The sequence below is a fragment of the Nanorana parkeri genome, unplaced genomic scaffold, assembly GCF_000935625.1.
Source record: "Nanorana parkeri isolate BGI_ZX_2015 unplaced genomic scaffold, ASM93562v1 scaffold749, whole genome shotgun sequence".
Lineage (NCBI taxonomy): Eukaryota > Metazoa > Chordata > Amphibia > Anura > Dicroglossidae > Nanorana > Nanorana parkeri.
The window spans coordinates 109,028-123,671 of NW_017307017.1; the positions used below are offsets into that span (position 1 = coordinate 109,028).

Sequence of the window (14,644 nt, forward strand, 5' to 3'; positions counted from 1 at the left end):
CCATTGTTCAACCCCCAGTATAAATGCCATCCCCCTTCTTTACATATATTTACATCTGGATATGGAACCAGTGGAGGATGATGGGTAGTTAACATGGGCCCGGTCTCCAGGAGGGTGCTTGGGATGACTTCAATTTATGAGCCCGGGATTGGTGTGAGCTCAGTTCAGTCCTCTCCTGGCCCAATCGCTTGTGGCCGGGGCATATCGCTTCTCGGCCTTTTGGCTAAGATCAAGTGTAGTATCTGTTCTTATCAGTCAAAGATGCACAGGTAGCCAATTGCCTGTGTAATTGTCTGAGTACTGGAGGAGGCTGCGGACCCCGGGTTAAAAAAAATATCCGGCAACTTTGTTACGTATATCTGTGGGGCAGGGAATGTCCTGGCCGACAACTGATTGGGCAAGCAGAAGGAGTGTGTCACTAGCAGGATTGGGCAAACTGGGTCCTCACCAGGCCCATCTCTAAGTCCACGTTTACACTTTCGTGTTGCATGAATGCGTGCCAAAGCTCGTGCTTTAGTGTGCAGTCATGCAAGACATCAATGACATGCAACATGCTTGTGCTGCCATTACTTGCTAATGGCACCCCAAACGCAGGCGGTAAAAATTTGTGTTTTTGCCTGCGCATGGATGCCCATCAAATGTGCACAAACATGTGTCCAAAAAAAATGCAGGAAGCTTGCAGGTGAAAATGCTGCATGAACTTCTTTGCTGCGTTTGTCACACGTGTGGCAGTCCATTGAAATGAAGGGGTTGACGCACGGTAATGGCAACAAAAACGAATGCAACGTGTTATGACATATCAGTAGAGTGTGAATGGGGCCTATTAGTAACCCAGTCGTAGCTTTGTATGCCTTTTAGACTTTCATTCAGATGGTTATTGGCAAGTATTTCTCTCAGTAAAGCAACTATGGACTCCTAATCAACTATGTACCCCTTTTATAAAGCCAGTGTCTGGACCCCTAACCAACTACCCTCAGTGTGGATTACCTTATCCCAAGTACCCCTTTTTTGGACATATTTATTACCAACATCCCTTGGCTGTGTGTACATGTTTTCTAAATAATTCGTTTTATAGCTGAAAATACTTCCTCAGGCCTTTTTTTATGTAGCATGTATCATATACCAGAATACTACACTGTTCTAATAAATTCAGACAGCAGAAGAACCCTAGGAACCTGTGAGAGGTACTCCCTGAGGAACACTTACCACTATAAATTCTGACCCTAAGGACCTGACTGACATGTCTATGAAGTATCCATTTGTGTTTTCCTCCTGGGAATCACTCAGCTTCATATTTTTCTAGCTTGCTCTGGCAAGAAATCGAGCCCTTTGGTTAATAGGAGAGCAGTGCAGACATTTTATTTCAGACAGTTCACACAAGGCACATTTTCTGCAGTTCCTTCAGGAGTCAAGGTTTCGTCATAGGAAATATTTAATTGGAAAATTTGTATGATTCACCAGTCCATCCACAACAACATGCACAGAAGTTGCTGTTGCTCTATGGTAGTCATCCCCAAACTGTGGCCCGGTGATCTGGATGTGGCCCCATGCTTGCATTTTACTGGCCCAACTATTCCTCTCACTGGCACCAGTGATGGGGCAGTATGCCTCCCTTTGTTATGAAAGAAGGGGGCAAAATTCATCCAACTGACACCAACATTAGGGCATAATTCCTCCTATTGATACCAATAATTGGGTACAATTCTTCCCTTTTACACAAACAATGGGTCATATTTCCTCCCACTGACACCAACAATGGGACATTATTCCTCCCTCTTACACAAAAAGTGGTTCATAATTCCTCCCTCTGAAACCAACAACTATTCCTCCCACTTACACAAATGATAGGGCACTATTCCTTCCACTGAAATCAACAGTGAGGCACTATTCCTGCCACTTACGCAAGTGATGGGGTACTATTTCTCCCCTTGACACCAATGATGGGGTACTATTTCTCAGACTGTCACCAGTGAATGGGTACTATTTCTTCCACTGTCACCAGTGAAGGGGCACTGTTTCTTCCAACTGTCACCAGTGAAGGGGCACTGTTTCTTCCACTGTCACCAGTGAAGGGGTACTGTTTCTTCCACTGTCACCAGTGAAGGGGCACTGTTTCTTCCACTGTCACACTGTCACCAGTGAAGGGGCACTGTTTCTTCCACTGTCACCAGTGAAGGGGTACTGTTTCTTCCACTGTCACCAGTGAAGGGGTACTGTTTCTTCCACTGTCACCAGTGAAGGGGTACTGTTTCTTCCACTGTCACCAGTGATAGTGGATTATTTATTATTGCCCCGCCATTGACTAACAGCTCTGTGGAATATTTTACTCCCACTGACCACTGAACCCGTGGCATTTACTACTACTGGCCACAGTCTGCCCCCTAAACTCTTAGTCAGTACGTGGCCCTTTGTTTAGAAAGTTTGGGGACCTCTGCTTTATGGTATTGGCACTCTCGTGCCTCTTTTGTTGCACTTCATGACCTTACTATTCTCATTGTTTAGCATGCTGCCAGCTGTTATCTCCACAACAATGTATAATTAACTTGACAAGCAATACAATGGCAAGACTGTTAATCCACTTTGTTAGAGGATAGCACGGCAATTACTATTGCCTTCAGGATAAAGTTGTAAGTGTGCTGTTTTAATATATCTGATATCTGTATTGTGATAACAATACGATTCTTGCTTTATAGGCCAGATTCTGCTCGGAATGTTTAGTCGTCTTTCTGGCCTTGCTAACACCGTCCTACATGAACTGTCTGGTGATGGAGAAGGATCTGAAAATGTGCAGGTGTCTGTGAGTAACGTCTTAAATGATAGCCTTGTGAACAAATAAATACTGTTTGTCATGCAGAAATTGGCTGAAGCTATCATTTGTGTTCCTCACTTAACAGTTTGTCTTGGGGGAATTATTTGCACTAACTATCTGTTATTGTGAATACCTAAAACTTGTATGCCAACATCCCTCGCCAGGGTCATTTAGTTGTACATTTTTTACCTGGTCTGGTTTGCTCATATAATAAGTCATGTCATCAATCATGGACACCCAAAAGCCATAACAAGGGTCTTGTTCAGAGAGAGAAGAAAAAACATTTAGGAGACATGTCTAATCTAAAAAGAGTATCGGAGGACCTTTTCTGCAGTTTGGTGAAATATTTGGAATAAAAATGGAGCTTTCCGATTGTGTGAGAAACTATATATCCAGATTGGCTAGTTATGTCCAACGTCCCATCTAATCACAGTGGTTCCTACCGTAAAAAATTTTTGTAAAGAGCTTTCTATGCCTCTTAGTGTATATAGCAATCTACAGTTAAAAGAGAACTATGGGCCAACCTTTTTTGGCCGTAGTTCTCTTCGGGGTCATGTTAAGACATATGCTAATGTCCTCCAGCGATCCAAAACTCAGTATATACCGGGATATTGCCCGGTATATGCTGAGAGCACAGAGCTGCTCTGCAGCCGGGAAGGATCCCGACAATTCTGTCGAGATCCACCCCGCTGGCTGATTGACAGCTGACTCTGCCTCTGTAGAGGCAGAGCCAGCTGTGCCCGCCCTCTCCACCGTCTCTTCTTCCAGTCAGCACTGGAGAAATGGAGAGAAGAGGGGGGAATCCCTGCGAGACTGGCAGTCACCGCTTTCTGCAGAGAGAGAGAGAATCGGGAAGTCGGCGGTATGTGTTCGCTCACTTCCCGATCAATAGGGCCAACATGTGACAGCTTCAGTGTCACAGGTCGGCTTGAATTATGGGGATGAGTGTTTTTCACTCACCCCATAATTCTCCTTGAAGTGTCTTAGCTTGGTAGGACCAATGGTCATTTTAAGGTACCTGATAAAGATAAATGTTTTCCACCAGCCATGTAAAGTACATTTACACTACAATGCCTTAACGTTTTTGTCCAGCCAAAACGTTTTGCTTTGTTTTGGATAGGACGGGGAAGAATTAAAATACCCGACAGGTTTTTACTGCTATTCAGAGCTTATTTAGAAAGATTTATCCTCGCTTCCATGTTTTACCAGACAGGAAGTGAGCGGAACTCTCCAACAGCAACACGGACCTAAATAAAAATGCTATTCTTTAGTACAGTAAGGGAAAGCTAGAACCCCAATACAATTTTTATTTCTGTCTGTGTACCCGTAGCAGATTTCCCTCCTAGGGCTGCAGCTAACGATTATCTTCATAATTGATTAGTTGGCCAATTATTTTTTCAACTAATCGATTGGTTGCATTAAAAAAAAATCTCTCCCTTTCCCCCCAACCAACAAACCGATTATGAGAATAGTTGGCCACTATTCTCATTATCGGTTAGTTGTTGCAGCACTATTTCCCTCTCTACCTGTCTGGTGAAATCACTGTCAGCAGAACAGTAAGTAAGGGGAAGTCTCTCTATTAGCACCCTGGACGGGAGTAAAAACCTGACGGAGGTTCTAAACCTTCTAAATGCTGTGTAAACAAAACTATTTTACTCTGTAAAATGTATGTAAACCTTTAGTCTGTTTGTCAGTATATTCAGCATGATTGTAAACTGTTAGCAGTTTTCTTAGGCAAATATGTTTCATTAATCTGTTTTCCTAAGTTTATCCTGCCAATTTTAAATTTTGTTATTATCTAGTCTTCCATTATTATTTATGATGGGCCCTAATAGTATTTACATGCTCAGTTGCTTGGGGATGTGGCAATTACTTACTGCATGCAGTTATGAACCAAGTTATGAATTATAAAAGAAAAGTGCAGACTGCTTACTTTTCCTATACGACCAATAGTTCTTCCTTGACAGTCTTATCCAGAAGATCAGGGGTTCATAAACTTTCCAGGGAGACTAAAATTTTGCTCAGTCTTATTGTACAACACAGGCTTGCAACAGCAAAATCGAAATAATATAAATGTATTCCAAAATGTCTCCAATCATCTTCCAGGCCAGCAACCTAAGGAAGGCAAGCCGGCTGTAGTCGCCAGGTCCAAAGGGGATCCTTCTTCCTCTGAGAAGATTCCACCCCTTGGTTCAGTGCCACGGATTGCCCTAGCTGCCAAACAAAGTAGGAATCGCTGTGGCAATTGTAATATAAAGCTTCCCCCTAACACCTCTAAGCCCTTCCGTGAGCCTTACATGCACAAATTTGTAGCTGCTGTGTCTTCTCAGGAGAGACATTTTTGGGGGTTCAGGTCCAGGAAAAGTGGATTTCCTTCTTCCAAGGATGAGTAAGAAAAATATTTTAAATGCCCTAGGCTTGATGCAGCTTTAGCCCAGGTGTCTAAAGGTGGCCATACACTCTTCAACCATCGCAAGACTTTAGTCTTGCGATGGTTGTACAGGGATTAAAAAAACGTACGATCTGCCTATCTTGGACAGGCAGATCGCACTCTCGATCATCGCAAGCCCGCCCCCCTGAGGGGCGGGCTTCCGATGACCGCAATGCTGAACGGGCAGTGTGCGCGTGCGCACACCGGCCCGTTCGGCATTTGTCTTCCGAGCACCGTTCTAACCAGCCGAGAATCGTACGATTCCCGGCTGGTTTTCGAACATGCTGGTTCGACAGAAGACGTGCGACCGTACAGTAGAAACGGTCGCACGTCTCCGTTCACACTGCTCGATTATCGTACGAAAAACCGATCGCATACGATTATCGTACGATAATCGTGCAGTGTATGGGCACCTTTTAAAAAGCTGACTTGTCATTTGAAAACGCAGGGAATATAAAAGATCAGATGGACAGAAAGCTCTACTATGTAGGGCTTGGGATGCTAACGCTGCTTCCATGGCCCCTGCCATGGCAGCCACGTGTGTGGCCTGTAATATGGACCTGTGGATGGAGAATGTTGCCTTGCATGTCTCAAGGGGCTCCGGCCGAACATGTTCTGGAATCCCTGTCAGTCTTATTGTACAACAGCAAAATATAAATAATATAAATGTATTCCAAAATTTATATAGAATAAAACACATCTTCACAATTTTTAACCCCTCAAAATGGCCTTTTTCGATTGCTGGCTTGCAGCTTATACCACACTCTTAATAAAGCCTTCAGTTTTTTGGACAGACATCCCCCCCCCCCACTCCTTTGCTCTGGTGGTATAAACAATACTTAGCCTTCTTTTTAGGATTAGATTATATACAATAATTGTACACTGACACAGCACATAATTGGTCAACACAACAAAGGTCAAGTGCTGTTACAAACATATTATTATACTACATCAAAGTGAAAAATATAAACCTGTGTAATCATTCATAACAGTATAGAAATGGGTTATCCTTGAACACAACTGATGCATTGTTTGCACACTCTTCCACTGACCACACTATGTTCAGGCGTTCTTCCACTGACCACACTACGTTCAGGCGCTCTTCCACTGACCACACTACGTTCAGGCGCTCTTCCACTGACCGCACTACGTTCAGGCGCTCTTCCACTGACCGCACTACGTTCAGGCGCTCTTCCACTGACCGCACTACGTTCAGGCGCCCTTCCACTCTTTCCACACTACGTTCAGGCACCCTTCCACTGACCGCACTACGTTCAGGCACCCTTCCACTCTTTCCACACTATGAAAGAATGTGATATTTCATCCTACTGAATGAACAGATACACTTTCTAATGCATATTAACATCAAAATACCCACAACGATGCCAAGTACAATGTCTGAAAGGTCAGCTAGTGGACTGAAGCCATTGGATTGCTGCCCTCTTAATGTAATGATGAGGTCATATTTTTATATTGTTTTGGATAGACTTAGTTTCACAGTCTCCTTGGTCTGGATGCATTACAGCTGACTTATTGGTGTATCTGAAAGTCCCCAGCTATTTAAAACACATATCAACATTGACTACAACCAACAAGACAATGGCATCTCCCCAGGTCAGAAGTTATTTTTTAACTTATTTCATCTACACACGATTGGATAATTGAAGTGAATATTCACACAATTTATAGTGTAAAGATTATCATCTCCTGTAGTCATTCAGCCCAGCACTGTACATTAAGTGACAGCTTTTATGACTCTGTATTGGTTATATCAACAAATGATCACAACTTGTTGTTATTAACAACATAATATTGCAATGTGTATTTTTACACTATTTCCTCTTGGAGAGTCTCATCTATTTGATTTTAAAAATAGATTTTTTTTTAATTTTATATTGTGCTGGAACTTTTTTCCTTCTGCACATTACAGAAACGATTTGAACCATTCTCGTCAGTCCCTGTCCCACACGTTGACAGCTTGATGTATAGCAGTCAGTCTGCTTTTATATAAACAAGAGATATCTTTACATTATACAGTAGCAGTGCATTATTTTATTTCATAACATTTGTAATATAAAATGGGGAAATAGGAATGTTCTTGCAATGCTGATGTGGGCAGAGGGCCCTGGGTGTCTCGGTGACAGAAATCTTTGTTTTGGCTTTTGCAGGACCCAGTGGCAGAATCTGGTACACTGGAGAAAATGTCAGAGGACCAGATGGAAACATTGGCTCACTATGAGCAACTGGTGATTCAGTTGAAGGAGCTGATCCAGCAAAAGGATGCAGAGATCCAGCACAAGGACACTGAGCTTCAGCAGAAGGAAACCCAGCTTAAGGTACAGGAGCATGCAGAACTGATCTATAGATTTCAAAGGAATAGACAGTAACTTGAAGAACTCCGGGCAAAACTTTTATTAACCCTTGCAGTAGGGCTAGCATCCCCCGCAAGGGTTAAGTGTTTGTCTTGGTCTAGGTGCTAAAAAAAGTTATACTCACCTGAACTGCCTTCCTGGCTCTCTTCTCCAGTCTCTGAACCCTCCGAGGTTCAGGTGAGTATAACTTTTTTTTTTAAGAATCTAGACAAAAGAAGCAGTTAACCCCTGCAGTGTGGGGGTAGCCCCACTGCAAGTTTTAATATAAGTTTTGTCCGGCGTTCTTCTTTAAGGTTAAATGCACCAAAGTTTGGCTTTGTTCATCAGGTTATTTATTTTAGTCATTTGGGCCATAGACTTCATGTTCATGTTTCACTTACTATACATCTAGTGGTAGCAGATGCTTTCTTTTTTCATGAGGTATGTCTTTCCTGAATCGTATGCAATACTAATGCTAATGTGAATATAGTTTCACTGCTGAGCAAGCTTTTGTATAAAGCCATGATCCAGACTTAAGTAGGGTATACACAGTTAGAATTTTGTGCAAACAAAATCGATTTCAGACCGTTCGTTCAACTTTCTTTGGGGTCAAATCGATGATCAGTTTTGATTGCAGTGACGAAAAAAAGTCAGAGGAGCATGTTAGAAAATTTTTATCGATCAAACTAAATTCTAACGGTGAATGTGATTTTTTTCATTTGGGACACTGCACTCATTACGAAATTGACTGTTAAATCAAAACGAAATTTCGAACAACATTTGTCACGTCGGATGGCGTTATCTGACGCTCTGGCAGGATTCTGCATATGAACGGTCATTCGAAAATCTACCAGTGTGTACCCGACTTTACTTAGCAAGGCAGTACAAAGAGCTATAATGTGCATTAACCCATAGCATCCAATCAGTCATCAACACCTAAGTGATCTGCCAGCAGTTTTTAGACATTTATTCGAATTGCATTGTTTTCTTCCCTTTGCGTATTAATATTTTTCTGGTGTAGCTTAAGGCTTCTTTTGCAATCTTAAAGGCCGTCTGTTTGATTCTTTGATGAAAGAAGCCTGTTGTTTCCGCATGCCATTAACTCATCTCCCAGCCTGGAGTTTTAATCAGATTAATTGTGGCTCAATTCAATCAGCTTTGTTATGCCTTTTCTTTAGGTAGCCCAAAGTGCTTTGAGAATAATTTGTCATGTATAAATGTTTATCTGTAAAGCAAAGATTATGTATACAGTAAAAAGAACAGATCTAAAATAAGCTTAAAAATGTATATGCCTAAAACAACTAAAGACTAATTGAACCAAAACCATCACAGTTTTTCTTCAGATTTTAAATTCACAAGTATTTCTCCCATTGCACCCAGCACCTAATATAATCTAGTAAAAGGTTTGACAGTACAATATTCTTTGTTTACACAAGCCTTTGAGTAGCTTTATTTTTCTTCACAAATTGATGTTTTTTTTCCATCATATCCTTTTGCATTGTTTGCACATCCTGGAGAGCATTGTTTTGTTTTTTGTGTGTTCTCAAATGTGCTTACCTTCTTGTTTGATATTATATATTTACCTGCTTTACTGCATTAAGCCTAGACTCAGTATTTGGTATGTAATTTTTTTGTAGGTGTGGCACTTGCCCTGTAAGTAGGTGTGGCACTTGCCCTGTAATAAATGCCACTTTGATTGTATATCGTTATCCCTTGGTAGTCTTCCTGGGCAGCATACGGAAGATGATGGTTCCTCCCCACAAGCAGTAAACACGTCACACCATCAATTTAAAAGAGCCGCCTTAACCTTATTCCTCAGTTTTTGTGTCTCCTCTGTCAGGATGGGACACGTCACGGAACGCTGGGGGGGAGGGGGGGATCTGAGCTGTCATCTCTTGTATGCTGTGGGTCTGCACCCTGACCTCCACCCCCCCTTCCCACTTTACCCAGAGCTACCTTTTTCGCTTGGCCTCCAGCGCTCTTCTAGACTTCGGCAGGGGACTTTGCTGGCTACCTCCTCTTCCTCAGAGACTGGGGAGGGACAGGATCGGCGATGGCGCTGCTGTCCTGGCTAGGTCCCGGTCTGTGCATCCGCTGGTCGGAGAGGCTGTGTGGTGTCCGGGGCCCTTGGGATCGGTTCTGCGGCCTGACCGGTTGGCGGCTTACGTCACTCCCGGTGTGGGCAGCGTTGTTTCCAGGTGCTTGAGGCCTTGCGTTTTGGGTCTAATTTTCAATGCAGAAGTGGAGGGGAGGCCATGGCTGGTGCTTCTTCCAGCTTCTCCTCCCAGTAACAACTGCGAGGATGCCGGCAGCGAGGGGCACTTGTTGTACATGGATTCCAGGCCCGCTCCACAGTCCCAGTTTCTATCAGGTCTGGGATCTTCTGGCACCAGTCCTGCACAGGTAAGGGGATATTTATTTTTCTTATATCACCTGTGTCTCCGACTATAGGTGTACACTTGCAGCCCCTTGGTGTTGGGCTTATATGTGTTGTGGCACTGGTTCTGGATGGGTTTGCTCCTCTTAGTGTTGGGCAGGCCAAACCGGTGGATAGAATAACCCCAGTTAGAACCCATGCTGTGCCGAAGCCTTCAACCTCTTCCCAGACCCTATTTGGAGAGTGTTGTGGATAGGGTTTGAGAGCACGAGGATCCCTCGCAGGCTGATTCCGTAGCAGAGGAAGGCAGTGTTCAGGTTGAAGCCATTAATCCTACCAATTTTAAGTTAACTCTGGTGGATGTGGAAGAGTTGCTTATAGCCATTTATGACACTGTGGAGAACCCTTACCAAGGAATGTCAAGAACCTGAGAAAAACCCCTTGCTATCTAATAATCTTAGGAGGTGCTTCCTCTTTGCAAATATCCAGAAATGGTTTGGAATAAAGTTCCTATACTGGATGCTCCTTTCTCTAAGGTTTCTAAAGAAAAAAAAAAAAAGGTGACCTAACCTTCAAAAACATGGGGGATTTTCGTGATCCCATGGTTCTTCCCACAGGGCCTTATGGTTAAAGTTCTGGGAAGGGGGTACAGCCTTTAAAGTTTCATCTATTCTATCTTTTGTTCTCTGGGATATCTTTTTTTGTCAGAGCGTAAATCTGTTCTAGAGTGCTTGGCGGACAAAAGGAAGGCCTTCCCTGGAAAAAAAGGAAAAACCCTTTCGTAAGTTTTTTTCCGAGGCCCCCGATATAAGAACCAGGGTAGCAAGAAGATAGTCCCTAGTAGCATTAAAAAGGCACTCGGGTAGAGGCAAGGATGGATTCTCTTAATCTCTTAATCTTCCGGTGAGGGGAGGGTTAGGAGGATTCCTCCCACAGTGGAAAGAGATGACCTCCATCAAGTTCATTCTGGATCTCTTGGAATTAGTTACAGGGTGGTTCTTGGTGGCAGTTTCTATTTTCAAGTTTTGTAGTTCAGTATGGCTCGGGCAAATTCCGCCTTATTCTCAGTACAAGTAATTCAGGATGGACTAAAATTTTTTCAGTAATGACTCTTCTGCGTCCAAACCCTTTTTTAGCAACTCTAGATCTGGGGTTTACTTATCTTCACAGACCTATTTATCCCAACTACAAGCAGTTCCTGAGGCTGGCAGTCAGGACAGGATGCAGTATAGTTCAATTTCAGTTCAGAGCTCTTCCTTCGGGCTCTTCACAGCTTCTAGGCCATTTTTGACAGTACTGCGAGAGGCTCTGGCTCACTTGAGACTGCAGGGAATCAACGTTTTTCTGTACCTGGTCGACATCTTGTTTCTGGTCCCCTCTGCAGATCAGCTGGAGAAGGACCTGGCCTTTACACAGAGGAGGTTGCAGGGATCCTGGCTAGATCATAATTTCCAGATTTTCTAATCTAAGGCCCTCTCTGGTGGTTACGTTCGTAGTGTTCTCGACAGTGTGGGGACACAGGAAGACACTGAACAGTGCATCTTGCAGCCAGTAGCCTACAGGGGAGTCTTGCGGTTCCTTGGGATAGGTCATGCCAGTTATCGGTCTTGACTGCTTGTTTACCGGGGGATCGATCTCTGGGAAGCCTGGATTTAGAAGTTCTACTCCCTTTCTCCTTTTAAAAGGGGCCTGTGGTGGTGGAGAGATGACTCTTTATTTGTAGGGAGGTCTCCTGTGGGTTTTCAAGCTTCAGGGAAGCTCACAACAGATGGCTATTCCTGGGGATGGGGAGCCCTCCCAGGGGAGTTAGTGGCCCAGGAGCAGTAGTCCCATGAAGATTAGAGAGCATTTTCAAAATGGAGAGAGCTCTAGGCAGTCTTCGATGGCCTTTTAGCTTCTGAGGATACTCAAGAACCAACACCTGGTGTTTTCTGACAATGCTACAGCAATGGCTTATCTCAACAGGCAGAGCAGTCTACCTCTTCAAGCTTTAACCAGGGATATGATATTTTTTCTTGGGAGGAAGTGAACATGGCCTCTCTGGCGGCAGTTCTTCTCTAGGGATCTCGGAAACTCTTTGAAAAGCTTGGGGATATCCAGAAGTGGATCTTTTTGCTTACTAAGTGTATGCAAAAGCGTAGCAGTTTTTCTCTCTGTAGCCAAGAGGTGCGACCATTAGCAGTGGACACCTTTTTCAAAATCCATGTCAATTTAGCCTCTGTTACTCTTTCCCTTCTGTTCAGCTAATACCCAAGGTATTGTAGAGGTTTCTCCAGGAAAAAACAACTCCTAATTTGTCCTTTTTGACCCAAGAAAGGTTTTCATTATGGTTCCTAGTCGGTTGTCTGCCCGAGTCGTCTCTGTTGTGCGGACCAGACCTGATTTCCCAGGGTCCAGTACTTCACCTGAGGGTCCAGATGTTCAAACTGACTGCCTTCTTCTGAAGAAAATATGCTATGGGGTAAGAATAGTGTATAGTAGGGTGCAGAGAACTTTCGGTTTGTGATAAGTAGATTAACAAACATTAGAATGTTCATAATATTTTGGCATCCACTCTTAGTGTCTATTTGCAGTTTTCACTAGCTGAGGTTCAGCTTATTTACCTCAGCTCAGAGAATTGGTGAACTACAGGCTTTGTCTTTTGGAGAACCCTTCCTATCTATTTATAATGATAGGATTGTTTTTTTTGCAGAGATCCTCCTCCAATTTCCATAGATATCAAGATATTCTGTTACCTACCTTTTGTATCAATTCCACTATCACAAAGGAAGGATCTTTCACTGCCCCGATGTCAGACGCTGTTTTCTAGGGTTTCTTTGGGTTGCCAAGGGCTTGTATATCTGTGCTCCTTGCCGGCAGGCATACTCTTGGAGGCTTAGGCAAGCTATAAGCGAAGCTATAGTTCCATGAAGTCTACATCTCCCAGTTTAGTCAGGGCTCATTCTACCAGAGTTTTGACGGCTTCATGGGCAGAGAAAGCGTACCTACGTGGTCAGGTTTTGCTTATTTTTGCTTCTTTGATCAAATAATACCTCCTAGATCTTTTCTCTGCGAAGGATCAGATTTGGTAAAAAGGTTCTGCAAGCAGCGATCCCGCCCCAGGTGGGTAAGTTCTTGTTTAAACTCTCGTATGCTGCCCTGGAGGACAACTAAGGGAAAATCGGAGTTAGGACTTACCAGTAACTCTATTTCCAGTAGTCTTCCAGGCAGCAGGACTCCTACCCTTTTGTTGGCATGACTTTAAAAATTGTTTTGGGTTGTTTTTGCTTGTTTTGTTTCTATTTTGTTGCAGCTTTGCTTCCTTCGGTACTCGGTTTATCTAAGGGAGGTTAAGGCGGCTCTTTTAAATTGATGGTGTGACGCGTTTCCTGCTTGAGTGTAGGAGCCATCATCTCTCGTATGCTGCCCTGGAAGACTACTGGAAATAGAGTTACCAGTAAATCCTAACTCTGATTATCTTGCTGTCACTGGATATATTTTCATTACAGCCAAAGAATGGGTGATCCCTCTGTAAGGGGACGCTTTCCCTACCGAAGATATTTACTAGATAATAGAAATATATATTTTTTTTATTTGTACTGTCAATTTTATGTCCTTGTGTGGTATTGTTTTGTCGCTGTTTGTTTTCTGGGTCAGTAACTCAGATTAATAAAGCGATTGGTCATTGGGTCAGCATGACAGCCATCTTTATTCCTGCTGAATTAGTCATATGTATTTCCATAGACATATTAGCTGAGCCCATGCTTACACTCCAACTGTTGGTGTGTCACCAGTACACTTCCATGAATGAGTAAAATTTGAAAACCGTCCTAGAGCTGTGTTATTAGAGGAGAATTATGGGGAGAGTAAAATACACTCTTCTCCATAAATAGAGCCGACATGTGACATTGAATTATACAAAATTGAACAGCACTACAAAGAGTGCAATCATGTAAATCTAAACCAATAATAGATCAAAGAGCGTATGTGCAGAAAAAAGGCCCATCTGAAGATTTACTCCTCGGAAATACAATTGACCTTTTTAATTGTCTACAGCCCATTATAACGATCCCTACAATTCTATTTAATAAGCCATACCTTATTCCCAAGCATCAGTGATATGATCCCTGATAACTGCAATTAAGAACAATTTAAAAATAAGAGTTATTTAAGCTGCACATTGCATATTATGATTAGTTAGAATTGGTTTTGGCAATTAGGCAGAAGTAAGAGGAGACACCATATGTTGCCTTGCATATAGTGGAAAGTTTAGGTTTTTTTTCCAATTCATAGTCACTTCAAATCAATTATTTGTTACCCAAAGAGGATCCTGTATCTTAGGCTTGGGATGTATACAAGGGCGGAGGCCTCAGGGTCACTTTAAATCAATCATTTTGTGCATGGACCCTGTATCTTAGGCCTTGGATTTGTACAGGGCCTCATCTTCCCTATCAAGATTACGTTCTGCCTCTCCAGACAGTAAGCCTGGGGTTCAGCTGTTTGACAATAAATGGTCTTTGTTAGAACAGGGGGCAAATCTTAAATTGGCAAAAAGTCAAGGCCCTGTATTCAGTGTGGGCATGGGATTCAGGATCCTTCTGTAATTTGAAATTTGCTCAGGAACTGGGTACCTGCACTTTACCATGTTAGATTTTACACTTTGGTGGACCTTACAGATCTGTTTTAACTACTGTATT

The 14,644-nt window shown here is 43.0% G+C and overlaps 1 protein-coding gene across 1 annotated transcript in view; it reads left to right on the top strand.

The window, feature by feature from the left end:
* The window catches only part of GOLGB1 (golgin B1), a 41,164-nt gene that overhangs the window by 386 nt on the left and 26,134 nt on the right, over nt 1–14,644 (top strand). The window contains exons 2-3 of the mRNA XM_018564408.1: nt 2,694–2,791; nt 7,409–7,576. Of these exons, the coding sequence (XP_018419910.1) occupies nt 2,694–2,791; nt 7,409–7,576 (266 nt within the window). The remainder of the gene's footprint in view (nt 1–2,693; nt 2,792–7,408; nt 7,577–14,644) is intronic.